Raw genomic sequence first — 27,983 nt, 5'->3', positions numbered from 1 at the left:
CTTGATGCTCCGCTCCGGAAAAGCGGCGAGTTGAGGCGAAACGTAGCGACTGAAGAGAGTGGAGGAGAGGAGGAAGGAGGAGGATGATGGGAGCGAACATTACTCCATTTAACTGACCCATATATTACAACAGACCCAGATATCATCCAGCCTACTTCTTGTTCTCGAGGATTTTTTTTCTCCACCAAGATGTCGGCGTCGGCGATTTTCATCCTCGACCTGAAAGGAAAGGTAAGTTTGTGACGACTTGTTGGTGGGGAAGTTGGCGTTCTCAGCGAGGCACCTGCCACATGAGGGAAGTGTGTGTGTGTGTGTGTGCCAAAAAGCCTCACACAACTGGAGGGATGGTTTTTAAATGTGTTTATTTTGCCTGTTACTTTCATCTGTAGGTTTCACACGTTATATTTGCACGTGTTTCCTGACTTTCTAACTAGTCATAATGATCCTATAATAACCCATTACAGACAGGAAGAGAAACCCAACTTGCCAAACTCGTTTCTCCAATGTTCAGTATACACAGAGGACTTGTTCTTGTGCAGCCATGCAGTCTTTATTGTATGTGATGTGTCCTATTTCAAACTTTTTAACCCCAACGTGTTTAACCCCTTAAAAAATATGACAGTGGTTTATTTAATGTTATTCAGGACACGTGTGGGGAATCAAGATGACAAACGTAGAAATGTATTTAAGGAGGCAACATTATAGTTTAATAAATATTTGTAGTGTGAGTATGAGAAGGTTTGTCAGCAGCAGCGGTTGTACACACCCACGTACTCACTGAAAGTATCACATCTGCATTTGTGGTTGTGTGGCCCTTCCTACAAGCAACAAGTTTCAATTTTACAACTTTTATAGGTTTGTACTCCCTCATGGACCCCACAGGAAAATGTTTTTTTAAAATGCCTGCTATGACTTTGGGGGTTTGTGGCACTTAATTCCTAAAAATGTCTATATTTATACACCTATCTGAGGCATTTGTACCCTTTTATGCACACAAGCAGACCTTCACACAGCAGTGGGAGCAACATGACTTAGGGGGCTGAATCACCGACGTCATAGTCAGTGGACAACTGCCCTGCCACCTGAGCCACAGCCACCCTGTTCCATAAACAAAAAGTCAATTCCATCATCACATCTAGAGTGAAAGGAACTTGCTGAAGAAGCCTAATGTGCTTGGCAGCGGTGCCCATCAGAGACGAGGATCAGTCCCTCACAGCCTGCATGTCTGATTGTACAGATTAACGGTTTTCTCTTTTTCTCTCACACAACTCTTCTTTCTTATCCCTGCCCTGAGGCGAGTCAATTTAGCAGCTCGCCTTCAGTCCTCACTCATCCTAACCAGGCGAGGTACTCTGCTATTACAGCTACAGAAGAAAGAGCTACAATGCAGAAGAAGAGGGTCAGAATATTAAAAATAAGATCAATGTGACTGTATCTTGCAGACAGACGGGTCACTGTAGTCCACACATCCCTGCTGGATAAGCCACTTTCCACCTCTGCCCTTCATCTGTCCACTTTCAGCCCCCCCACCCCCTGTCTTATTCCTCCCGGGCACTAGTCTGCGAATGGCCGACTGCTGGGACCTACTGCATAGACTGAAATGTCAGGCTATTGAAATCAGCATGGCATCATTTGTCCCTAGTGCTTCCTAAATAGAATTTTTAATAAGTGAACATGCTTAACCTGTAGTTCTGGATTGTCATGAGTAACGGCACTGCACATACAGTGGAAACATCACAGTGACGTTGTTCTTCTGGTATTAGATAATTGTGGCTTGTTATAGTTTGATGGGAAAAGCATATTTATTAACATTGCAATATGCGTATTGATGAGATTAACAGGTTTACAGCTGATTTTAGCCATGCTAGTTTGTGACAGTCCGTCTTGCCGGGCTGTAGCTATGGTGATGGATTGATTTGATTGGCATAGGTTGGCCCTTGATATACAATGACAGATGGTTCCTCCAGTCAGCATCCAAGTATTTTTTTTAAACTGTCTGCCACTTCCAAACACTTGTTCTATCTAACAAACAAAAATGGTGTTAAACAGCACAGGTCGTGCTGCTAGTCTGTTTAGATGTGCCCTCCAGACTTGTATTATAAGTATTTGGTACTTTTGGTACATTTATTTATCCCTCAAGATGAAATGTACTAATTCTCGTGATCCAGTTTTCTACTTTATCAGGTCCAGGGCTGCAACAAACGAGTAGTTTTGATACTCGGATACTCGCCAATTATTTTTGCGATTGCTCAAGTACTCAGATCACACATAAATGTCATAGTTTTTCCATAGATACGGCTGGATCTGGCAGCAGGCGGATACCTGCTTTAGGCCGCTGTAGTGTCATTGCTTCAGCCCGCAACCACCTCCATGCCCAGCCCCAAAAAAGAGTGTGTGTGTGTGTGTAAACAGCTCACCCACGTCTCGAACCTGGGGACCTCTTGCGCCCAAAACACTGATCATCTCGCTACGCCACAAGACAATCATCCCCGATGACGTCACTAAACGAGTCATCGAGTACTAAATTAGTTGTCGAGGCATTTTGCCCTTGAATATTACTCGAGTACTCAAGTAATCGTTGCAGCCCTGATCAGGTCAAAGCAGGATAGTTGCAAACCAAATCACGTTCACGGCTTTACTTTGTGTTCATTGTCAGTCAGCTAATGCTAATTAGCTCATTTGCTAAACTATGATGAACAGGGTAATAATCATTATTCTGGGTAAACAGCAGCTTGTTAGTTCAACGTGAGAATGTTAGTTTGCTCATAAGTGCAGCCTCATAAAGCTGTCAGTGTGAGTGTGGAGCCTTGCTGGATGAAGAACGCTGAGTTTACAATGAACCTCTAGCTGTGCAGAAAACCAGAAAGCCTGTGGGCTCTGTGACTGTACACAATGTTAAATGGCTCCAATTGATGGACCGGTTCAGTGGCGTCTTTTAGGATTTTTCTATGTGCCAGTATTCCATCTACAGTTAAGCCACTGTTTGGGTCATGCAGAGCCCACTGTACTTATCAGTGTGATTGTTTTTATGGACGTCTGATACAGACGTACATCAGGAGTTTCCTCCTGCTCCTGTGTATTCTGCAGCCATTCAGTCCAGCCAGGCTTTTCTTGCCATTTGCTTTTCGAGGTCAGCTGCAGCGAGCGATTCATATTGATTTTACACATTGTAAACGGTCAATGATTGCAGCCTTGTGTGTCCTAGTAACAAACATCCTACTACTGTAAAACCCCACCACATGATTTTACCTTGCTGATTTTTGTTAAGCTCACAAAATGGCAATAAGAAGTAACACTTTGGTGTTGTGGTAAAAGTCGAACAATAAAAGTCAAACAATCAAAACACCCCACAGAATGAGGGGATGGAATAGACGGATGTATGAGATGCAAAACGGTTGTAATATGATTTTGAACACTAACACAACTTAGCAGAATATTTTGAACTGGCACTATAGCATAACTTGAGAGGAACACATTCACATTAATGAGACCTGGATTATTAAGCAGCTGCTCTCTGCTTTGGGGCATGAAATATGCGAAGTGTTTGTGTGAGGTGTTCTGTTTGATGTTTTTTTCTGCTCCTACTGAATTTCCTGCACTGTCGTATGTTTTCCTTTTTAATCTGTCTCTGTTTAACTGACACACATTCCAACTGACGTGACGTTGATGTGTTGACTTCTACATATCCTAAAGGTGAGACATAAGCTTTTGTGAATCAATCACATTTGTGATTGCAGTATAGGGCCATAATTCACAAGTCACAGCTGACAATTGGGGAAGTCTGTCACATTCACATTTAGAATTGAAATGCCTCTCGTCGTCTCTCACATCAATATCCTGACAATAGGGAAATAGAGTAGAATGGAGAATAAAGCCGTCGGTAACAAACTTGTCACAGCTCATCATAATAAATGTCTTTGATCTCAGAGAATGGGAAATGCTACTTGATGATTCATTTATGGATCATTTCTAGCTTCAGGCATAGTTTTTCTGCCCTGTTTTCTCAGCAGCTGATATACAGTGATGGTGACACACTAGTGTTACCAATAGTACAATACCAGTATTGTTGTTTTGTGGTGCACGTTATGGCTTATTTAAGAACCCTAGAAATCAGGTGTTTGATTAATATTTAGCTTATTTTTATTAATGTTGCCTAACTTTGATAATAGTCCACAGCATCCCCTCTCCCACATTGCACCAGAGTCTAAGGATGTTTGCACACCGGGTTCTCTTAAAAAGACCAGAACTCCGCCCTCTTTAAGTGGACCAAAAAATGGGCCAAACAGAAGGAGACCTCAGTTCTGTTTGTGTTCACACTGTGAGTTTATTACAAAGAGGACCGGGTTCTCTCTCTCTGGTCCAGTTCAGCTTTGTTGGGGCCTCAGTCCTCTTTCTGTTCACACCAGGTCCTCTAGAGCTGTCAGACCCCCCCACAGCACAAAAATAGGCAGTATTATTATTCATCACATAATCCAACCTGCTGCTGCCATGTTTAAACTCATGTATATGTGTAACTGTGTATATGTATATGTTATGGTTGTTTTCTCTACCGCTGAGTTTTTCACTGGCTACAGTCATGTGACCAATCTATGGCAAGCAAAGAAGGTTATAATACAGTCAAAAAAGGCAAAGTGAACCCGGTGCGCTTCATGTTCACAATGCGCAGATTAGGCGAAATGTACTGAGACCATCTTGGGCATTTTTACTGGGTCTATCAACATCAAATAAAAACCAGGGAAAAGTTTAGAACCTGCACTTTCCAATGATGTGATCAGCAGCACTACAAAGGGCGTAGTTTTGGTTGGAGTGTTCACATATGAGTCATCAATCTGTGTTCATTTAGAGGGCTGAAAGGGACCAAGTGTGAAAACACCCTTACTCTTGGTCTTGTGGTTGGTGGTCCTTAATGGCCCATCCACATCATTGATTTGGCCTTCTGTGGGTTAACCTCAGTACCAGGTGCTCAGAGTGCTGCCTCCAGTTTACCTGTTAGGGTAAAGTTTTTATCTCTTACCCATAAATTCTGGATTTGTCTGGATTGACAAAAAGTAGGTGTTAACTCTTACACCAATCTTAGCTACATCCAACGTTGTAATTAGAATGAATGGTTAGTGCAGTGAGCCTGACTAACCATCATCATGCCTGCACCTGGTCTTATGGTGCAAACCCAGGACTGTTGCCAAGCAACACACTTACATCAAAAGAGAAGGCTAACTTCTGCCCTCAGATATAAATGGCATGTAAAACACATATAAAAAAAACAGGAAGATAAGAGTTAATAAAGAGAGAAAGAAGAACTTGAAACTGTATGCAGAGCAGAAAAACCTTACCAGCTACCCTTCAACCAGGCATACTGCTGTCCAATGTACACCATTCATCTACCAAAGTATTCAGAAAGGCCCCGTTTGCAAAAAAAAACTGAGCAGCAGCACATTTCTGCCCGACACCTGCACTGGTGGAGGGTCGAGTTCTTCCTTTAGCTCACTCTCTGAGCTGTCATCCAATCACAAACGACTTTTTCTTATCTTTTATTATTTGCGTTGTAAACAAGACGTGCAGCCATTATTGTTTGTTCTCTTAAGGTTGTGTGATTGTGTGAAGTAATTTTCCATTATTGTTACCATGGTTATTAGTCCGATTTGCCCTCCCTGTTGCTACTGTGTGGACAGGAGAATGACTGAATGTTCTTATAAAAGGGAGAGTAAGGAAGGCTGCTCACATTAGCAGAAATATTGGAAATATTTTTTATTAAACCATCTAACAGTAATGCTATATGCTCATCGGGGTTAGAGATAGCATGGTCCAACCTTCAGTCTGATCTGGTTTGTGTCTTGAAATGAGACGTTTCCACAAAAAAAGGGTTTGTGATGGACAAACCAGACTTGGAAGTGACAACTGAGTGCAGTTCAGGCTAGTGAGAAGGACATGCTGTCTGTTTTATTTTTCCATCAACGGTTGGATGGTTGGCTGGAGAACTATAAAGAGAATCACTGGACACTTTTCCTTTAATATTGCATCTCCTTTTGATACAGAGTTTTGTCTGTACCTTATTCTCTGTCTCCGCTGCCCTCTGAACTCTTCACGCTGTGGTTTCCGTCTTCTCTCACAGATCAGTGGCCTGTTCATATCCCTTTTTTTTCCTCTCCCAGATTATTTTGCTGGAATGTCCTTTTTTTTATTTCTTATTTCCTCTCTTTGTTGCATCTGCCCCGTGTGACCCCTGTGCAACACAGACTCCACTATAAAAGAAGGGGGAAGCCGTGTGTGTGTGTGTGTGTGTGTGTCTAGATCCCTCAAGCGTAGAAGCTTTGATCTCTTCACTTCACTGGGTGTGTCCAGAGTCTAGCCAGATTGCTGATTCATCTTCTTTTTTTCTTGGTGTGTGTGTGTGTGTGTGTGTGTGTGTGTTTCTATTGAAATTAGGAGGGCTGCTGCTTTCTTTGCACCAAATGAACCTAAGCTTGTCACGTCTGTGAACAGCACTGTAGGCTGATTAAAAATGTCTCAGACATTAGGGCTGAATTGAATACAGTTTCTGACCTATAATTGTGCATTTCTGTGATAAGTATCTGACCTACAACAAGGGCTATTGACAGTTTAATAGAAGATTCTGAGTCATCTTTCGTGTTGTTTGGTCATGCATTGTTCTTTTTCATGCTGTGCTTTATTTTCAGTGCAGCCACAATGGAGTTTTTCTGGGATTTTTTTCATAAAAAGTGGTCCGTTTCATTCAAAGAAAGTCTTTTATAGACTCAGCTATTTGCTGGTACACTTAAGTAAAGGCAGAAATATCCTCTCGAAAGAATGGAACTCATATTTTAAGCGTTCAGTTGTACAAACATAGACCTCATGTGTCCTCACATAACAGATGAGCTTGCTTCTGCACCACATTTGTAAGAAAGTACCCACGTTTTTAATTACATATTGCTTCCTATTATTAGATGGTTGTTGTAAGCAGGTCTTAGGGATGTGGGACATTACTTAGAGAGATCAGTGGTTAACATACACACAGGGGAAAGTGGTTATATGGACACACACATGCATCTCTTTCCTTCTTTCCATTATATGACGGCAATGTTGGCTCGTACTTGTCTGGATGGTTATTTTTTCTACAAAAGTCTCATCCACAATCTCAACTGTATCTACAACCAATAAAAGATTCTGAGGAATCTTGAGGACAGGGGTCATTAAGAGGCAGATGCAGATGGCAGTGTGGAAGAAGACACACCTGTGTGTTTGAATGAAGGTGAACTGTGCATGAATGTTGTCACTTAAAGAGATTTGATGAAGGCAGCAAGGTTACATATTCTATGGGACTTCAATATGATGAAAACATAACGCTAGTAGTATTCAGCGTGCCCCTACAAATGCTACATTGCCCCTACATGCATTCATTTGTCTTTGTTGTGGTTATTTCTATTCGACATTAGACACTGCCAGAACAGAGTTCTCCTCCATTTTCTTGGTTACTGGGGTATATGATTAGGTACTTGAAATGGACAACGTTGGGAACACCAGTGCACAGAGCAGCCGCAGGAAAAATATGAAGTGCAGTAAAATAAAACGACACAATTTTTTGTTTTTGGTTAAGCTAATATTTTGTGCCTTTTAATTAAAAGTTTGACTTGACAGTGGAGACAGACTGAGATAGAGGAAGGGGGATAGCAAACCTCAGAGGGCCATGACCTGGAATTGAACCCAGGGCCCTGCAATGTTATGTTGGTGCTGTAAGGAAAGTCATTCCTCCTGGTTAAAATATATCAATAAATGTATGAACAGAAAGTCATCGAAGAGTACCATACCATTGTGTGCCTCCAACCTTTAACCTGCGTTTGCCCCGGAGATGGCGGCACTATGGTTCACAGTCATTTGAAGCCTGAAGATCCTCTGAACCTCGCTACAGTCTGCCTTGAGTCTCCTCTCATGTTCAGAAGGTGGTCATTCATCATTCATGACCAGATATCCATCAGTCCATTAAAAGCTACAAAGGAGAGGGTCCAAGCTGGAAACACAGTTTGCACATTTCCAAGAGCGATGAACTTTGAAGAATCGTGTCTTTCCAGGAGGTTTAGGGCTTTTTGTCGGGCGCTGGTTCCCGAGCATCGTTAAGTCTTGAGTGCAGGTTTGGTATCTCAGCCCAAGGCTCTAAATGTTTAATGACTCTCTGACTTCTCTCTTCCTTTTGTATTTCCTGTGTCCAGGTTTTGATTTGCCGCAACTACATGGGCAACATGGACATGAACGAGATCGATCACTTCATGCCCATCTTGCTGAAGAGAGAGGAAGAGGCTGAAATGACGCCGCTGATCACCCACGGCTCCTCCCACTTCATGTGGATCAAACACAGCAACCTTTACTGTATCCGAAGCGGGTTCATTGCCAAATGATGTGCTTTGTTGTGTCTTTTGAGTGACACGGTGTGAATTCACCTGTGTAGTTTTCCCAGAGTGATTGACATTCTCACAGCTCTCCCGTCAGTTATTATGATATACAGGATCTACATTCACTGCTTTGTCCCCGAGTGGATCCATAGGTGCTTCGGGCCACTTAAGCCGGCTGCTTTTGAACTTTTTATCAAAGCATGTATCACATTCAGTTGAAAAATTGAACACAGATTCACTGTGATGTGTTATGCAGTGTACTTTTTTCTTGCAAGATCGGGCAGTCAGGCTTCTTTACACATTATTAATTCAGCATCAGAACGCAGTTGTGAGTACGTGGAATCCCCAGCGCGCAGCACCACACAGCTGAGCTGTTTTACCTCCCTGTGGCCATGTTCTTAATTGCTTGTAAATCTAATGCATTCTGGTAACTTTTTTTTTCTTCTTCTTACTTTGCATTCATCTCATAACTACTGTCAGGATCTGGGAGACTCACAGCACGTCTACATCATGTTTATTTCTCATTATGTCTTGTTGTACTTGCCAGTTGTTTCTTAACAGTCTTTTCTCCAGTGGTGGCAATGACCAAGAAGAATGCGAACGCTGCTCTTGTGTACTCCTTCCTTTATAAGATAGTACAGGTAAGTGTTAAGTCTCAGAGCATAGAGACAGTGTTGCACTGGTTGCTATTAATCTGCATAGTGGTGACATGATACCAGTTATTGATTAACAGCACTTGACATCTCCACTCTGGACGAACATGGACACCGACTTCAATGTGTCTTGTTCAGAGTTGTAGTGGCTTGGATTCCATACTTAACAATAGCTTTGTCTGTTTGTGTCTGTAGATATTTAAAGAGTACTTTAAGGAGCTCGAAGAAGAGAGCATTCGTGACAACTTTGTGACGGTGTACGAGCTGATGGATGAAGTGATGGACTTCGGGTTCCCTCAGACAACTGACAGCAAGATCCTTCAAGAGTAAGACAACTACCACACTGTTCTTACTACACTTATTTAGAATCAGAGTTTATTTTTATTTGTCTATTTCAGTGATTATTGTTATTTTTACGTTTGCTAAATCTGGTGTGTACTGACACTGTGTTGGGCCATTATAGTCGGCTGATGAGGGTTAAAGTTTGAAACTCTCAAAGGCTGTAATTGCTGCACTTCAGCCTGATTCTAATGTAACCACATTTGCTCAAGTGGCACCTGTTTCATCCAGCTGGGAGAAAAAAACACTTTCAAACAGATAACAGCTTTGTGTTCCATACGGTAGTGTAAGTGAGCAGCAGAAAGGGAATGAGAGCCCATCGTGTTTTAGTTTAAAGGCTGTTTTTTTCATTCAACAGAGGACGGCTGTAATGAAAGCCTCAGTGAATGAAATGAACTAAAACCACCACTGTGCTCGTGTGATCTACATGTACACAGGGTTGTTTTGCTTTTAGCCTCCTCTTGGCTCCTCAGGGAGCCATTTGTTTCCAGGAAAGCGTTCAATAACAGTTACTCTATAGACCTATAGTGCCATGGTAACTGCGTGCACATGCTTTTCATATGATTTTCATAGCACATTGTTTACACTTTCCGTGCCACCGATTTCACTGTTCCTCGTGATTGATGTTTAATTTAATGTGCTGCTTTTTTCACTGGGGTTTGGTTATGAGTGTCTACAATGTGTATGTTTGCTGCCTGAATAGCACTGATAATTACCAGGCTCCTATTGACACTCAAAGACAATGACACCGTCAGCTGGACACACTCAAGACCCTCAGACAGAGGGCCCTGCTCTTCTCTTCTCCAAGGAGACACACAATTGTCATCTCTCTCTTGTACACACACACACAGATGCAGACAGTACACACACACATTCACTGTGTCTCCCAGTCACTGCAGGCTATTCCAGTTCTCTGACCTTTTCATGCCCCCACCAGCACAGCTTTTCTCTTATATTATAACACCATTTACCTGGTGGGACTGTAAATGTGTGTTTGTGTGGGCGGTTGCAAGTGAGGCAGCGAGGCTGCAGATGCATGTGAACGTGTTCATGTGTGTTCATACAGGCATAGGTGTGTGTGTGTGATTCTGCTATTGTTATGCTAATCCATGTGCTGCTAAACCCCGTTCGAGATCATTAGTTCATTAGCATTTCTGAGAAGAATCAGGGCAAAACAGAACAAACAGCAAAGCAACAGAACAACCCCAACCCTGAGCCCACTTGTCTCCGCCTTTCATCTCTTAGCGCTTACAGACTTTCGTACATGTCAGCATGGACCCTCCCGGTTGGAGGAACTGGGACGCAAAACAAGGGAAAATGTTTCGCCTGGATTTGTCAATCAATCCAAAACTTGTTTATTTAGCACTGGGAAATGTTCAGTTGACAAACAGAAAGTATTTATTCAGCAGGATTTAATTGACTTCATGGATCATGAGACTTGGCCCAGACTCAAGTAGGCTAGTCAGCTCACAAAAAGCATAATCGATAGTTTTTTAATAACATGTCAAATGCAATGGGTCTGTCCTAGTTATCCTCGCAGCTCCACAGAGCATTACAGAACGTCTCAGCTCATTGTTCAGCGCTACGGCTGCAACTTTCCTGTTTTGTTTTGCACAGAAGAGTGTGATTGTCTGAGCAGAGGGCATCTGTTTGCAGTACAGCTCCAATACCCGACCAGATGTTTCCTACAGAAAAATAACTTTTCAAATGAGGAGTGTTGCCATTTAAAAAAAAAAGGGGGGGGGATCTAAATTGTCTTGGTGTTAATCACTGCCCTTAAAAGTGACCAGCTGGTGAGTGTATTCAAGCAATTAGCGCCCAATGAGCTAGATATGTAGCTCGGGAGATGGTTGAAAATAACAGCCCTGTGTTCACTAGCAAGCCAGAAATGTGACTGAAAATTCATGGAAAATTCATAAAGTAGCAGCATTTGCAATTTTAAAATCAAATCAGGAAAATTTTAAGATGAATCTTTGTACAAAAAAATGTGTAAACTTCCTGTTTAATACCACAAATAACACAGATTAGAAGATCAGACAAAGTGTAAAGTACAAAATCAAGTTTAATTACATTGTAAAATAGCGTTGTTACCTTGTTTTCTCTCTTCTCTTTGCAAAAGAGAAACTTGAGGGCAGCAGCATTCATTGGGAACATCGGGTCAGTGATGTGTCATTGTGTCTGGGGAAAATGTTCAGGTCCCGGGAGCAGGGACAAATGAAAATAGAAGAGTAAAAAAAAGGGGAGGAGAACGGGTCAGAGGAGCGAGCACAGGGAGGAGAGACTGTGAGTTTCAGTGTGAGAGATTGATGGAGTTAAAATGGGGATCTAAGGCGTGTGGCTGCACAACATCTGTATCAAATCTGCTTGATTACTTCTCAACAGTAAGTTCAAGCGTAGGTCAGCAGCATCACTTCAGAATATTTGTAATGAAGCGACCATTTGTTTTCTAGAAATGTCTCCTTGTACAAATCACTCTTTTTTTACATTAGAATTATGATTCCGAATGGGCAGTTCCTCCTGTCACATGCTAGGATATTCTAGGGAAATGTGCCTCGGTGTCATCATTATCCACGCAGCCCTGCGGTGGAAATGAGGCCACTGAGAAGTAAACAGTAGTGTGTGTGTGGGGGGGGGGGCAGGTGTTTGGATAAAAACAGGCCTGGTCTCATGTTGTTTATCTAAGTACAGCTCCTTCTTATTCTCATGACAAGTCATTATGTCTCCCTGGAGTCAAAGAGGACTGTAAAACACACCAGCTCTCCAAAGTGCACACTCAGACATGAGGTAACCCAGAGGCCGGCTCTTGAATAAATATGAATAATGGATGGAAAAGGAAAATAATATTTTTTCCTCTTATCAGTGATGACACAAAGAATAACGGACTTAATCGAGTGCATGTTTGGAGGACTGAAAGCAATTATTTACCTACCTCCATACGACCAATCAACACTGTGAGGAAATACTGGTGCACACAGGGACCGGTGTGATCTGATTGGCTGATTTTAGAAGATGGACAGGTGGTTCATCCAATCACCTGCAAAGTAATTAAGGAAAGCGCTTGCTGTTTCTAAACAGTTTTCCAAGGACGACTTCCCAGATGGTTCCATGTGACAAACCATCTGGCTCGTCAGGTTAGGGCGATCGTACCGAGGTATGGAACATTAATGACCAGCTGGGGAGATGTGCAGGTGGGGGGGGCACTGTACATATTAATCGTTCCTAATCAGGGAGCGCCCTTAGCCTCTTCTGTCGTATTTACTTAGCCTGCATGCTAACAGCCAGTATCAAGAAAACTGAGAGACAAGTTTTATGTGTGATACAGAAGTAGCAGCCAGGTGGTTCAAGACAGATACCAGCCATAAACTGCCAGACTTTGATGAACAAAGTCTGACAAAAGTTGACAAAGTCAAACCTCTTAAAGTCACACACTCAAACAGATGATTTTACCAACAAAAAAATAAAGAAAATGCTGCTTTTTAGAGGCTCAAATCCTGTTAAAAGCTAACCACATTAAAGCTGTGTCAGTGTTTCCTCATGGTCCACTACTCTTCCAAGTCTCCTAAAGCTCTGCTTTTATTAGCACAGTCAATGCGTAACAGTTTACCATCATTCAAACAAATGCATGTGGCCTGTTATTATCCACAGCTACAGTCACAATGGATTTATGTAAATCTTTCTTTTCCAATTACCTCCATGAATAATCTTCTTACAATACAGAGCGTGTTTAATTTATTTACAGTAGAGCAGCTCGTTTATTTAAAGTCATGACGGGTAATTAATGCAAAGTGTTAAAAAAAAAACATTTCCCAAGAGAGGTTCAAAGATAAACACACATCCTGTGCCTGCTCAGATTAAGAATCTTAATCTGATGTTAGGTTTCTCTCTGCAGTCACCCTTTTAAAAGGAGATTAAGAGATTAAATTATAACTTTGTGTTTGTAGAGGCACTTGACAGGTTTCTTTCTGAGTCTTCACATTGAGGTCAGTTTATTTATAGTGTGATGGAAGCACCTCATGGACATTCAGATGTCTCACTCGGCAGGATTACAGATTTGACTTTGGACACAGCTTGAGCTGTATCACACCGTCTCTCTGCCTTTGTGTCTTTGTAGGTACATCACCCAGCAGGGCCATAAATTAGAGGTCGGGGCACCTCGACCTCCCGCCACTGTCACCAACGCCGTGTCCTGGCGGTCGGAGGGCATCAAGTACAGGAAGAATGAAGTTTTCATGGACGTCATAGAGTCAGTGAATCTTCTGGTGAGTGCAGTGTTTGAATTGTTAAAAGAGGAGCACAGTAATGAACAAAGATAATAAGCAAAAATCGTGATATTGCATCATGACTAGGCAAAACTGGTGACTATGGTCCAGAGGATTAAAAGGTCCACACAGTTTCCTTCTGTACCCACCATCTTTCATTGTTTTTCTACAGTCTTAACGGTAGAGTAGGAGATTTTGAAATTTCAGTGAGAGTCAGCCAGATTTGTAAAGTAAACACACGCCCCTTTCTCTCGGAGCTCACCCCGAAGCCACGCCTCCCAATCACATGGACGCGCATCACCTGAAGACGAGCTGCGGTCTGTGACTTCAGCCATCATGCACGTACCTCTCTGGTGCACACAGAGCAGGAAGAGAGTGACAACCAGCCAATACTCTGCGCAGGGTCCACCCGGAGGATTGGCTGATGTTTTTAGTGTTTTATAGCTTCCACAGATGATTCATATTCTTGGTTTTAATGCGAAACTGCCGAACTAATCGGTTGCTATCGGATTGTAAAGAAAAGTTACACTAATATAACAAAAAGTGCATCAGAGTGAAATCTCCTACCCTACCTTTAAACAGCTGGATTGTCTGTAACAGTTGTGATCTACATAGATGGTCAGAGTGTTTCCTCGGGGCTAAGTGGGTGTGTTGGTGCCTAAAACTCTGGAATGTTTTGACTCCTTCAAACAGTTTTCCTCTTTCCTTGAATTGAATTTCTGAGGAAACGATGTCTAATGTCAATAATCCTTCTTTCTGCTGCAGCATGTTTTGTTTGTTTTCTCTTTGTGCACACAAAGGAGTGACTCCAGAAAGGATTTTCAAAAATTAGTCAGAAAAATCAAAGCGCCTCATATGACTGTGGGATCTTTAATGATCCTTGTGTTATGTGACAAAAACCATAAATGTCCAACTAAAAGAGAGCTTTAATGAGCCATCAAACATCCAACAGCTGAACTACATACTACTAAAGAGTCACCAGACAAAAGACACAGGTGACAGGCAGGAACAGCTCGGTGTGCCGACACAGTGCAGACTGACGAGGACAAAGGCGATCACAAGGGGTAACGAGACACAGGTGAACACAATCAGGGCGAGGCAGGTAGTCACCAATGGAGGGAACACAAGGGAATACGCAAGGAAAACGAGACTTTCAAAATAAAACAGGAAACATAACGAAAACCCAGGAAAATACTAAAAACCTGAATAACTGGAAAACCAAGCATAGAAATAAAAACAAACAGAGTAATGACACCTTGGCTATTATAATAGTGTTGTATTAACATACTTTACTTTGACATTAATACAAAAAAGACACTGTAATGGGTGAGAAAGTGAGTTTTGTTTTAGATTTCCTGCACCAAGACATCATGGAACAGGAACAAGCAGCAGACAATAGCCTCCCTTCTCACATGTCTTGTCCTTGAAGCCACACCTGAAGGACAAGCTAACTTACAGCTGTGTGTTTTTACATGAGACAAGAGGAAACGGATACGGGTGCAGGTTGGTTAACCAGAGCCAGACTGCTGCAGGTGCCACTTCCTTTTCTGTGGCCAGGGACTTTTTTTTGTTAAGATGCTTCATCGTCTTTCACATCAAAGCTCTGCTCAGTTTTCTCACACTGCAGTCTGAGGGTCGTTCAGTTTTTGCTTGTTGACTAAATGTGTTAACAGTGTATAGTTGTCAGGTAAACAGATATAATGTCAGATGTTTTTTTGTCATTTATCTACAGGTGAGTGCCAATGGAAGTGTCCTGCGCAGTGAAATAGTGGGCAGCATCAAGCTGAAAGTGGTCCTGTCCGGGATGCCTGAACTCAGACTGGGCCTCAATGACAAAGTGCTGTTTGAGATCACAGGCAGTAAGTACTACTATAACATACAGTGCACATAAGAAAAGCACATTAGAGTGTATCATATACAAATGATTGAGCAGATAAGTTGCTTTGGAACATTTGAATAGCTGCACCCATGCAACACGCAGTGTTAACCTTATGATGTCTCAGCCTCAGTGGGGAACTTGTTTTGATCGAGCTCTTGCACGTTGAAAGGTGATTACTGACATATAAAATGGCTTCCTCCCCAAAAAACAACCAAAATTCATTCATTATTATTGACTGCATGATGCAACAGTTACTGGCAAAAATGACTTAAGATTAAGATTAAGAAACCTTTATTAGTCCCACAATGGGGAAATTGCATTTTTGCAACAGCATACAGACAGCAAGGGATAAGTTAAGAAAAAGATATATACATTATAAAATAGACTACCAATAAAAAGATATAAAGAAACATAAGAGAGGTCTGCCTCCGTACTGGTGTCATGAAAACCATTGTGTGTTATGTTGGCTTTGATGACATTAAGGCTCTTTCTACTGTAGAGTTTGTCATATTTTAATTGTAACTCTCTGGTACAAGAATTTCCTTCGGGATTAATAAAGTTTTATCTTATCTTACCACTGGTGAGATGCTATTTACTGAATGCTACCATTTAGTTTAATGAATAACGCTCCTTTAATAGCAGAAAAAAACATTCCATCTGTTTATGGTCAAAAGAAGTAATTCTACAAAATCTAGTGATATGCATGAGCGGCAGAGTTTCTGTCCGTATGATCTTTTCCTACCATGTTTTGCAACACAGTGGAATTCAGTGGTGAAGCTGCTGCTCAGGCTCCCCCTTCATTTGGATGCCACTGTTGTAAATACTTGTTGCAGTAAGGGTCTCTCCCACTAAGGGTGTAACACACACTCCCTGGCATGGCTTGTCTCTATCATTTATTCCGATGCTCACTCACATGCAGAGCACACGCACTTTCTTACACACGGTGCAGTGGAAATCCGACTCTCCACATCAGCTGTTTGAGCAGAGCACTGAGGCTGCTGAAGGTGTTTACCTGGGTGGCGCTTGCCCTCAGATTCAAACAGAAGCTACTGCCAACAACGTGTAGCTAAACAGGATGTCTTGAAGCCAGAAGCTGAGCAAATAATTCATCACTTACTAATCCAAAAAGGCTACATCGCCATCCCTGCTTCTCCTCAGCTCTCAGCTCCAGGTCCATCACCTTCTGGCGTTATTTTCCTTTGTTTACCCCCCAGACACGACCCTCTCTGGTTTCTTTGTTGGCTCTGCCATAACATCCACTCATAGAAAAACAAGCTGCACAGCTCCATTTTAGATGCCGGCTAACTCCACTTTCGAGCACCTATGTTGAAAATAAGGTTGTGTGTAGTTCCCAGAGCGCCTGCCTGAGTATCATAGTGCTGGAGAAGCACTGCAGACCCACTCAGGCTATGGAGGAGAGGCCATTCACACTGATATGAGTTCATATGACATCAAAATGTAAGCATTATTCAGGGAAACCTACTAAAAAAACTACAAGTGTCATTTTATCGAAACACTGAGCTAATGTTTGTGTGTAACACATTTGACACACATTTGCTTATAAGCTGTCAGGAGGATGCTTTATTGCATTGCTTTGTTTAAAAATATCTGCTGGTTGACAGTGAAGATATTGGCCACTCGCTCTTCATCCACCTTGAACTCCCCCTCATTCTTCACCTCTTCATCTTGTCTAAATCCCAGACGCAGCTCTCATCCTTCCACCACCTCCCCCTCTCTTTCTGCCTACGAATTTTCCATCAGTTTCCCACTGCTGCATGCATGTTGCCCATCCCTGCACATCCTCCTCCTCCTCTTCCTCCTCCTCTCCTTTGCCTACCCCCCCACCCACCCACCTACTGTTCCTTACTGAAGGAGAAAAGGCTCCATCACCGTCTAGCCTCTTTGCCTCCAACTTAATCCTTACCCGGGGCTACAGCCCTGCAGATGAAAGGTGAGGGTCTGTGGCTATCCTGCGTATACAGCCCACCATCCCCCTGCTGTGTGTAGCGGCTCTGGGAAATAACATATCCCCAGAAATAATGATGAGAAATAATGATCAAACAAGTGCAGTTGGCAGATACAAACACACACACACTCCTACTGAATGTTAACACAAATATCAAAATGTGTTTTGCGCTCTCATCTTCAGCTCTAGCACTATTTTACATATCATTTTTCAGTCATTCATTATCATAGATTTGTAGTTTTTTTTTTATCCCAGCATGTGTAAAGGGAGGCATTATAAATCATTTAATACTGCCCTCTACTGGCAGAATTCCAGAAGTGTCACTACATGGAACTGAGATAAATGCCATCAGACAGGTTACATTGAACACCAGCATACTAAATCAGACACAGCCTTTTATTCCAGATATATGCTCACTATCTCCAGAAGTAACCAACAGTCCGTCATAGATGTCTTTGATTGAATTTTTTTGGATGTTTAGATGTTGTTGAAAGACATTTTCTACTCTTTTTACCCTCTTTGATGAGAGTGTGAGCTGCAGGCTATTAGAGCTGCAGCTAACAATCATTTTTATTATCAGTGACTGTTTTGATCGTTTCTCAGTTAATCGTTTTGTCCATAAAATGTCGCAGACTCATAAAAACTGCCCGAGGTTACATCTTTTAATTATTTGTTATGCATAAACCCAGCAATCAAATTGTGGAGATGCGTCATTTATGATCATATAAAACAAAGAAGAGCAGCAAATCTTCACTTTTTAACAGGATTAAAGATTCCCTCTGGCCACGCAGAGTACTGTTAAGATGCTTTGGACCTTTACCAAACTGATTTCCCGCATCTGTGTGACAGCAGACAGAAAACAGATTAGGTTGCTCCTGTCTACTGCTGTGCATTAAAAGCATGAAAACAGGTGAGAGCGGCATTAAAGGGGAACCACGGGGGACACTGCTGCATCTCCACTGTCATGTCCACACACACAAATGCACACACATCTGTCTCTTGTTCTGGCCCCTTAGGTCCAAGCAATGACAGGAAGTGTCCCACATGACCTTTCTCTCCTGTCTTGTCTTGATAGCACTGCGTGTGTGTGTGTGTCTGTGTGTGTGTCTATGTGTCTCTGTGTGTGTGTGTCTTACTGACATATAAACAAATGAAAAGAGAGAAACGCTTCTAAAGGAGTTCCCTGCTTTGCTTGACCAGGAGTGCTCTGCTCTCTCCAGACCTGACCTCAGCCAGTGCCCTCACATGCATTAGGAAATGTCACACACACACCCCTCCCTCCTCCCCACACACACACACACACACACACACACACACATGCATACACAAGAAAAAAATCAATAACAAGTTACATCTGTAAACACTGACATGCATAAACCTGCACACGTCCACACGAAGAGAACAAGGAAGAAGGAAGTTGCACACACACACACACACACACACACACACACACCACACACACACACACTTTCACTCTTAGTGCTGGTCCTGGGTTGCATTCAGAGCAGGTGGAACGGGCGTTAGCTGACTGTTGAATGGGGGGATTTAGCTGAAGGTCCACAGTCATTATAGCAGTTTTCCACCACTCAGCACCCTCCATTAACCACCGTGGAGGTGAACGTCGGGGTTTTACTCCAGCAGACTGCAGATACCGCCCATAAAGAAGTCGCCCTTTCAAATTTCTGTTGCAACAGTGCTGCACTTTGCTCTTTTGGAATTGACAAAATCGCTTAAATTCTGTGTGTAGCAGCAGCGATTTGAACCCTGTTTACGACTACAAGTGGTGTTTTTGTGCTAAGTTGACAAAAATAGTGTAATAATCAGTTATTCTCAGTTAAAGGGTTTTTCTGTCTGCAATATTCATGCGTTTTGGGTGTTAAGCGCAGCTGTGAGCGCATTTGTGAATCTGCCAAATGGTTTTCGGTGAGGGAGAAGATAATGGCAGCAGGTACTGAAGGCAAACTGTGTGTGTGTTTGTGTGTGTGTGTGTGTAGCAGCAAAATAATTGTTCAGCAGGGGGACAAGAAGAGGGCAGATGGATTTGGTGGCACACTGCTTGTTCAGTGTGTGTGTGTGTGTGTGAGATTGAGTGAATGTTTGTCAGTCATCATTACCTTGACCTTGATTTCCCCCAAGGCTTCATGGAAAGCTCTCAATCTCTTTGTGTGTGTCTGTGTGTGTCTGTGTCAGGAGAGAAGAGCAAAACAGTGGAGCTGGAGGATGTGAAGTTTCATCAGTGTGTCCGTCTGTCACGCTTCGAGAACGACCGCACCATCTCTTTCATCCCCCCTGATGGCGAGAGCGAGCTCATGTCCTACCGCCTCAACACTACAGTGAGTAAGACACACCACCTGCATTCTGCCAGGGAATACAAATATTACTCATCTCATGGCATGGCGACCTAACAACATTGCACATTTGTTGGTATTAATTAAAGATATTTTATAATATGATATATATTTATAAATATTTTATGTAATAGAATTTGACTTTATAGTGGATTCAGATGTCTTTCTTCACCATGTTTTGGTTAATTTGTTGATTTTTCAGCAGCTCTGCTACTCATTTATGATAAACACATAAAAATATTTATTAATAATTACTAATTAAACATCATAATGGGGTTTTACAAGACCAGGATCACATGTTTACGTGTGTTTTTGCCCTGTTATACATGCAGAATATCTCTGTGCATGCCTGTTGGCCACTCTGTCGCTGCAGCCATGTTTGCAGCGATGCACTCGACTCTGCGCTGACCTTGTCCACTCTCTGACAGGTAAAGCCTCTCATATGGATCGAGAGTGTGATTGAGAAGTTCTCTCACAGCCGTGTGGAGATCAAGGTGAAGGTAAGAGTGACACACACACACACACACATGAAAAGTCCTTTCCTCATCTTACAGTATGACACTTGCATCTCAAGTGGATTGTTGCTTACCATCTGTTTGATGCCATAACAAGCTATGCTCTGTGCATAATTATGGAGACCTCCTTCATTTGAATTTGGATGTGCATGCTCTTTTTTTTTTTTTACTGTAAAGATTTTAAATGACCTTTGAACTTTTGTCCTCTTGTCCCCTTCTGCAGGCTCGGAGTCAGTTTAAGAGCCGGTCCACTGCCAATAATGTGTCCATTCTGGTGCCAGTTCCCAGTGATGCTGACTCCCCCAAGTTCAAGACCAGCACAGGCAGCGCCAAGTGGGTGCCCGAGAAGAACGTGGTGCAGTGGAACATCAAGTCTTTTCCTGTTAGTGTGGCATACAAACAAAGTAAAATCTCAGTTCATTACCCCAAGTGTAGCAGAAACGCTCAGAATCAGTTCTGCCTACACCCACCGTATGGACCGGGCAGGGACTGAACCCTGATGGGCTGCCAGTCTATGACAGGGCCAAATGCTGAGAGACGGGCCGTGAATTTAGATTCACAGTCTGTCTCTCTGACATGCATGTCTTTAGTCTGTGGGAGTCTAATCTTACATGCACGTCTTTAGTCTGTGGGAGGAAGCTGGAGCGTCCTTGGAGGCACAGGGAGAACTCCACACAGCCCCCTTTCACACAGCATGTTCAAGGCAGAGTGGGTCGCCTTTAAGCCGGCAGCAGAGACAGTCTCTGAGCCAAATTGGCATCGGTGTGAAAGGGAGGGCCAGACATGCCATGCTATAGACACAGACACTGTTGTGTTACGCTGCGGAGCATTCCTGCTGAAAGCACACAGCGGGGCTGGTAGAAACCAGCTGTTCTGGGTCAGTGCAGGCCACCTGGTTGGAGGTTAGAAACCATCCAATCCAATCTATCAGGCAAAAATGGTTTCCACAACATGGCTGTGGCAAGATGAGGAATCCAAAATCACAATATGTGTTTTCCACTAGTGTCCCTTTTCAAAGTACTGTTTTGAAAGTACTGTCTCTGGACATGACACTGCATATTAAAATTTTTAGCTTCTTCAGTCCCAGTGTCAAAAAAAAAAAGACATTGCATTGCGTCAGATATTAAGACAGCCGCCATTCATCACATCATGATCGACCTTCTTGCTCACAAAATCCCATCGTATCTCTCCATTTCCTCCCTCTTGTTCTTTTCTGTGTCAGTCTGCTGGAAAGAGTCTTCAAAAGAAAATTTACTAGACTTTGAAAAACTCACAGCGCATTAATTCAGTTGAGGCTCCTTTTATCTGTCAACTTCACATCTCCTGTGTAATTTATTACACGCTCGGCCTGTCGAGGAGGGTTAAGAGTCGCTCTTACTAGTGATGTATGGTTATCCAGCTCATGTGTGGGTCTGCAGGGATTTCTCTCTGTCACTGTCCACTTTGGGAATGCAGTAAAAAAAATGACATGTTCTCACAGGAACATGTGGATAACCTCTAATGTATAGGACCAAGTTTGATACAGGAAGTGTCGGAAGTTACTTTAGGTGTCATTTCATAAGCATAAATAACTAGATTTTCCAATAACTGACTATAGAATGTCAGTTGTTTCATCATTATGTGACCATTGTGGCCAAAAGAATAAATAATATGATGGAAATATCTGTAGAGAGGTTTGGAAAAAATAATGCAGAGACAGGTTTATCATTAACTTCGTTTTATTGTGTGTTTGACCTCAAAATTCACCTACACGTTTATCTTTATAGTCATCTCCTCCAGCAGATTGTGTGCACAGCACAGTATGCTAATAAATAACTTCCTGTTTGCAGTAGCATACTGTTTATTTTTGTATTTCTACAGATAGCAGCTAGCTAGGAAATGTCCTATTTATGAAGTTTTTTTGCCAGATGTCATCAGAGTTTCAAACAAATCAAATTGTACCCAGGCTTGTATGAAAGCTGCAGTTAATGGTGTCAAAAAGGGGCGACAGAATCTGTGTTGACATCACTTCTCCCATTGGAATCAATGGATTTGTGACTCACTGCTCATCTCCTAAAGGGGCGGAAAAGTGGAAAAAAGAAAGACGTAAACAGAAGTGACATTATTCTCAGATATTATTGTTGATACCAGTGTGTCATATGATTTAGTTTGTTCAGCTTATTATTAAATATTCAAAACACCTCAGTCGCTGTGACAGATGGGGTTCTGCATGAGCGCACGATATTCTATAATTACAGCAGAGAGTTTTTTTGTGTGTTTTCTGCCTGAACTCTTTTCACTGGTTTAAAGTGGACGAGGTTCAGATAGACAAAGGCGATTGGAAAAATGTAATTACATCTGGTGGCTTGTTGTTTTATTTAACGCCAATCTGACTGAAAACTCCTGCACACAGCTTCAAACGCATCAATATGTCCCGTGGTTAAACCTGGAGCACAGTCAATTTGACCAATTTCCACTAACTCTAGGTGGCTATTGATGAGGGGAGGGGTACACTGTGGACAAATCACCAGTCAGTCATTATTAAATGTTAAAGTTCAGGGGCTTTAAGGTCAAAAAAGTCTCTCACACGTTTGCTGTTCTGATAAATGATTAACCTGTTTTATGTCTTTATGGAGACATGTTTGGCATGTTTGTTAAATTCCATAAAGTGATATCTCATTCACCTTCATGTGACAGGGGAGCGTTGCCACGAATATAGAGTTTGTTTTGTTTTCAGGCAAAATAACCTTGTATTAACTGGAGCTGGACACCTGGGACTAGAACTCATCAGACTGTGTTATCTGAAAGGCTTCATGAACAGTATCACACTGAATAGAGAATACTGAGTAATTTCACTGTGTTCTTCTCTGTCTGTGTGTGAGCAGGGTGGTAAGGAGTATGTGATGCGTGCACACTTTGGATTACCCAGCGTGGAGAGTGATGAGCTGGAGGCAAAGAGACCGATCACAGTTAATTTTGAGATCCCGTATTTCACTGTGTCTGGGATCCAGGTAGGTTTTACTTTATAGTAACACACATTATACCGCCTGCCTGTCTGTCTGTCTGTCTTTGGTCCCATTACTTACTTATTAAGTAACTTATTAAGTCTTCTCTCAGCCCTGAGGAGTTCATTTAGTTTTATCTCTACTCCATCCTGGCATCAACAACACAGCAAGACGAAAATGAATTATCTCCAACTTGGTAAACCAGAGTTATGATCACATTTATTTTACTTTTAAAATAAAACATCAAAATTAATTTGTGGAAAAATTACCCATGTGTCTTTTATTCTGTATAAATTGCCAGAAGGTGCAGTTCCTCCACTGGCCACTGGAGGCTGGCTCCAAAGGTTACACCCATTGACAGTAAAAACTATGGACAGAGCTTCCGTGACGTCACCCGTTTGTTTTTGAAGAGCCGTTTTGAGGCTCGGTGGGAGGCTCCGGGACGTGCTGACCGCCGCCATGTTGGCAGCGTCACGTCCGCCAAAACTCCAAATACGGACAAAGAGGGGGAGCACGAGCGGAGTTTAGGGGGGCGGGCGATCATGGAAGCAGGAAACTCGCGCTGTGATACGTCAACCGTCTGTCGCTCAAGCAGCAACGCCCATAATTATGCGTAATTTTAAGTCCGAATATAATTAAAACGAGTGAGTTTTAAAAAAATTCACCCCCGGTACAATTGACACTAGAGGAGAACTTATCATCTGAGACCAGGTTTTTTGTACCAGGCTGTAAACATGTTCGTTTCTGCTGTGAAGTCGGACATTTTAACATGGGAGTCTATGGGAAATGACTCGCTTCTGGAGCCAGCCCCCAGCTGTTGTGGCGTGAACTACAAGTTTTGACACTTCCGCATGGGCTTGAAGTCTGAGCCCTGAAGGCTGCCACTTGGCTACACCCCATACTCCTCCATGTTAAAATGCCCGACTAGACAGCAGGAAAAAAAACATGTTTACAGCTTCATATTAAGACTTTGAGAGAGAGAGAGACAGAGGTGGCCTACAACCAATCAGAGCAACAAAATGTGTGTCACAGACATCCTGCACGGCCTCCACAAACCTGCCCCGTGTGAGATAAACATTTGTGATTGCCCTGGCAAGGGGCAGGCCTGGCTGGAAATCTGTTTGAACAGGAGGAAGGAAAAAAATAAAAACATCCATCTTCTGCAAAACAAAATCTGCTCTCACAGTCATCTGGTCTGCAGGATAAAGACGGTGTGTGAATGAGGGGAAATGACTATATTTATCTGTGTTTCCCAGGTGCGCTACCTAAAGATCATAGAGAAGAGTGGTTACCAGGCGCTGCCGTGGGTGCGCTACATCACACAGAGTGGAGGTGAGAAGAAAATAACACACATAGGCACGCTGCTGATAGCCCACTCAGCAAAGGTACAGATCCTATACTGATACAGCAGACTGCCATTTAATATTAGGAAACTTTATGGTATGCATAAATATGCATGACTAAAGATCAGTAAAGATTTTATGTAAGAAACCATCACGTAACATCCTGTGCCCACACTGTGCAGCACTTTTCTACGTTCCTTAAAAGAAGGATGATCTCCAAGTCCAAACCATTAGCACACCAGAGGTTACCCCGAGGTTAAACATGAAGTTTTCCTCACGAGATCGGCGTTAGAATCGGTCTTTCTGCATCAATATTCAGCGTGTGCCCCTTGAATGAACCGAACGTCTACCCTATCCATTACCCTGCCTCTTGTCGCCGTGGCATCAGAAAGTGACACAATGCAGCAAGTTTCACAGACCCGCTGGTTTCCCTGAAATGTTCCTCTGCTGTCCAGGTTTGTGGCTGTCAGTGTAGCAGCACCTGGGATGTTAAGATTCAGTCCCTGCCCTGAGAATGAACCCACATCTGTCAAACTTGAGGGTGACACCGCCGGACTGAGAAGTGTTTGTCAGGCTTTGAACACGGGCTTTATTTCTGAACAGATCATATCATATTTCCACATTAATGCTACAGTATATTGATGAGTCTGCAGCAAAAGTTTCAAAGGGGAGGGGCAAGATGGAAGCCTGGGCCGCTGCCAGAAAACCTTAAGCTTCATACCTGCGATCCGCCCCAGAAATGAACCTGGCTCCATTACATCAATCATATCCATTACCTGGCTTTTGTCAGGTGTGAGTCAGGGACTGCGGAGGGGTTGAATGATGCCACTGACTGCCAGCAGGCTCCCAGGGTGCCACTCTCCAAATGCCAAGGTTACCGTCGCCTCGCTGTAACATCAGCGAGGAGGCAAAGACGAGTTACAGACTGAAGAGTGATGAAGTAAGGGTGACTGCAGGGAGGGCTATCACCTTTCTCTTGCTGTTGCCGTCAGCAACGCAGGCAGGGAGACAGGGCATGATCACATTTCACTCAACAGTCCTGGCAAACTCACTCTCACTGATTAAATAATACCCTGATACTGTAGATGACTTTTTAATGATTGATGAACAGGCATTCGGTTGTACTGTACAGCGATAAGTGACCACATCACTGAGATCTGACTGGTCAGAATATGATCGGGCAGTGACACACACCAGGTGACACCTCACTCAGACTGGTAGACATCTTAGGTCTTTAGGGTATTGATGTTTTTAGCCATGAGGCCTGTATGTAGGCAGTCTGTCCCAGGTTAGGGTCTTTGCAAGAATGGCTGTCATGCTCATCAATGGTGTATTTTAGGGGCAAAATCTTCAAATCCTAAGGAAGGACGCAAGCTTTAGCCCAGTTCAGGAGGCTGTGTCCTTTCAAGGACGTGTTTGTAGACCGATCACCACTGAGCCCTTCTTCAAAGGCAGCTGTCCTTTTCCCCGGTAACAAAGGATACATCGGGTGGGTCCTTTGTGGCCATTTGTAGTCATGTCGCAGGATTCTTCCACAAACTGAGCTCTTATAACCAAATAGGAGGCTGTATCATGCATCACCTGCAGGTTGCTGAGTGACTTCCACAGACCAGACTGTTGGTGCAATGTTCAAGGTCTACAAAGTTCTACAAAGCCTACAACCACAGCTGTATAGATTAATATGATGGGTAAACATCCAGGGTTCTCACAAATGTAGGGCTTTTATTGTGAAAGGTCTGGGTGTAAATGGGACATCCTTGTCGCAGCACTGTGAAAGTGAAAACATAATAATGAATATTAGATTTCCAGTAGAACCCCATTACCCTGCACCCTCGGTCGTCCAGTTCTGCATGAATGTGATGAATGTTTACATATTGTTGCCACTACAACTGTTGTCAGTGCAAATCTTGTTTAGAGATTTTCTAGTGCTTATGATGGCAGAGATGTGATATGCAGAGGTGATGAGAGGGGAAGAAAGCGCCGCGTTAATGCTCTGCTGTTACATTTCTTGGCAGATTACCAGCTCCGGACAAACTAAAGGGCACAGATGCTGCTAGACGAATGGACTTTTTTTCCTCTCTCTCTCTCTCTCTCTGTCTGTCTTCGTCTCTCCTCTTTCTCTCTCTCCCCACCCCCCCCCCTCTGTCTGCAGCGGACAGCAGAGGACAAATGCAGGAGGACATGATTATGAAATTTTTCCCTCCCTGCTGTGAATGGAAACAGGAACATCATCCCCTCTTCCTCTAAAACAACCGGACAGACAGGAGAAGGTGCCGCGTCACCTCTGACCTGTGGATGTTTTTTTTTTTTAAGGATTCCTCAGGACCCTGGTAAAACATTTTAATATGTGAATAATGAGCTGACACCATATCGTCATGTTTTATGATATATTTTAGAATATTATTGGAGACCGGATCTATTCGGACGTTCAGCTTATCCAATGAGACTTTTTCTATTGATTATGTAGAGCCGGTGTACAGGGCCACATTATTGCAAAGCCTGGAACTAAAACTGTGCCATAATCTCCACACATGCTTTGTCCTTATCATCATTGTAGGTATATTATACTATGATAGAACTTCTACGTTCATTGCCTTAAAAAAATATAACCACCACTAGCACTGTGAACATAACCCTGCAGTGCACTGAAACTAACACCAGCGACCGGATCAATGATTAATAAGGCACACAGTATTGTCAGAGGCATCGGCAAGTGTAACACGATCCCGTGGGGCCTGTAACTTTGTCCTTCTGCTCAAAATCAGCCCGCAACTTTGAGAGAAGACCGAAGGAACGAGCGTGGGGCGGACATGTTTTCCCCTTTATTTCCCTTAGGGAAGAAGCTTAGAAAGACAACAGAGATAGGATGAAGAGGAGGGACTCCAGGAATATTGATGTTGCAGTAACTGTTCTATTGAGCATGCATCAGTTCAGCTGCATTTTATTAGCACACGTCTGCTGTTAACCCTCCATTACAATCTTACTTAATGTGGGGACCTAATGTGGTTTTTGAAGGAGGATTTTTAATAAGTGTGTGTGTTGTTGTTGTTATTGTTATCATTATTTATCAACAACCAGTTTGTCCATATAGGAAAAAAAGGGATATATTTGGAAATAAATGACTTTTTTTTGTATATTGTTTTGGGGATGTTGCTGTTTTTGTGTCTTCAGATCCTCAGTGGATCCACTGCTGCTGAATATTCAAACAATAGGAAGGAGTGTGGTGCTGTTAGAGGGTTAGTTTGACATTTTAATCTGAATCCATAAGTTAGATAATGACTTGTGTCTGTTCTAAAACCCACAATTTAACACCAGA

The 27,983-nt window shown here is 42.7% G+C and overlaps 1 protein-coding gene across 2 annotated transcripts; it reads left to right on the top strand.

Moving 5' to 3' along the window:
* The first annotated feature begins 25 nt into the window (after positions 1-25).
* On the top strand, positions 26-27,766 carry ap1m3 (adaptor related protein complex 1 subunit mu 3). 2 transcript variants are annotated; one of them, XM_028403608.1, is made up of 12 exons: positions 26-231; positions 8,202-8,358; positions 8,955-9,022; positions 9,230-9,360; positions 13,485-13,632; positions 15,365-15,491; positions 19,668-19,810; positions 20,254-20,325; positions 20,564-20,722; positions 23,205-23,330; positions 24,581-24,656; positions 26,683-27,766. In XM_028403608.1, exons 1-12 carry the CDS (start codon positions 190-192, stop codon positions 26,703-26,705), a joined length of 1,272 nt encoding a protein of 423 aa, XP_028259409.1. In that variant the 5' UTR covers positions 26-189; the 3' UTR covers positions 26,706-27,766. The 2 variants fall into 2 exon arrangements, with proteins under 2 accessions (XP_028259409.1, XP_028259410.1); XM_028403609.1 differs by lacking the exons at positions 8,202-8,358; positions 8,955-9,022.
* The last annotated feature ends 217 nt before the right edge of the window (positions 27,767-27,983 follow it).

Source organism: Parambassis ranga, chromosome 4 (genome assembly GCF_900634625.1).
Source record: "Parambassis ranga chromosome 4, fParRan2.1, whole genome shotgun sequence".
Lineage (NCBI taxonomy): Eukaryota > Metazoa > Chordata > Actinopteri > Ambassidae > Parambassis > Parambassis ranga.
The sequence above is the reverse complement of the archived record's forward strand: the minus strand, read 5'-3'. Positions and strand labels throughout refer to the sequence as shown.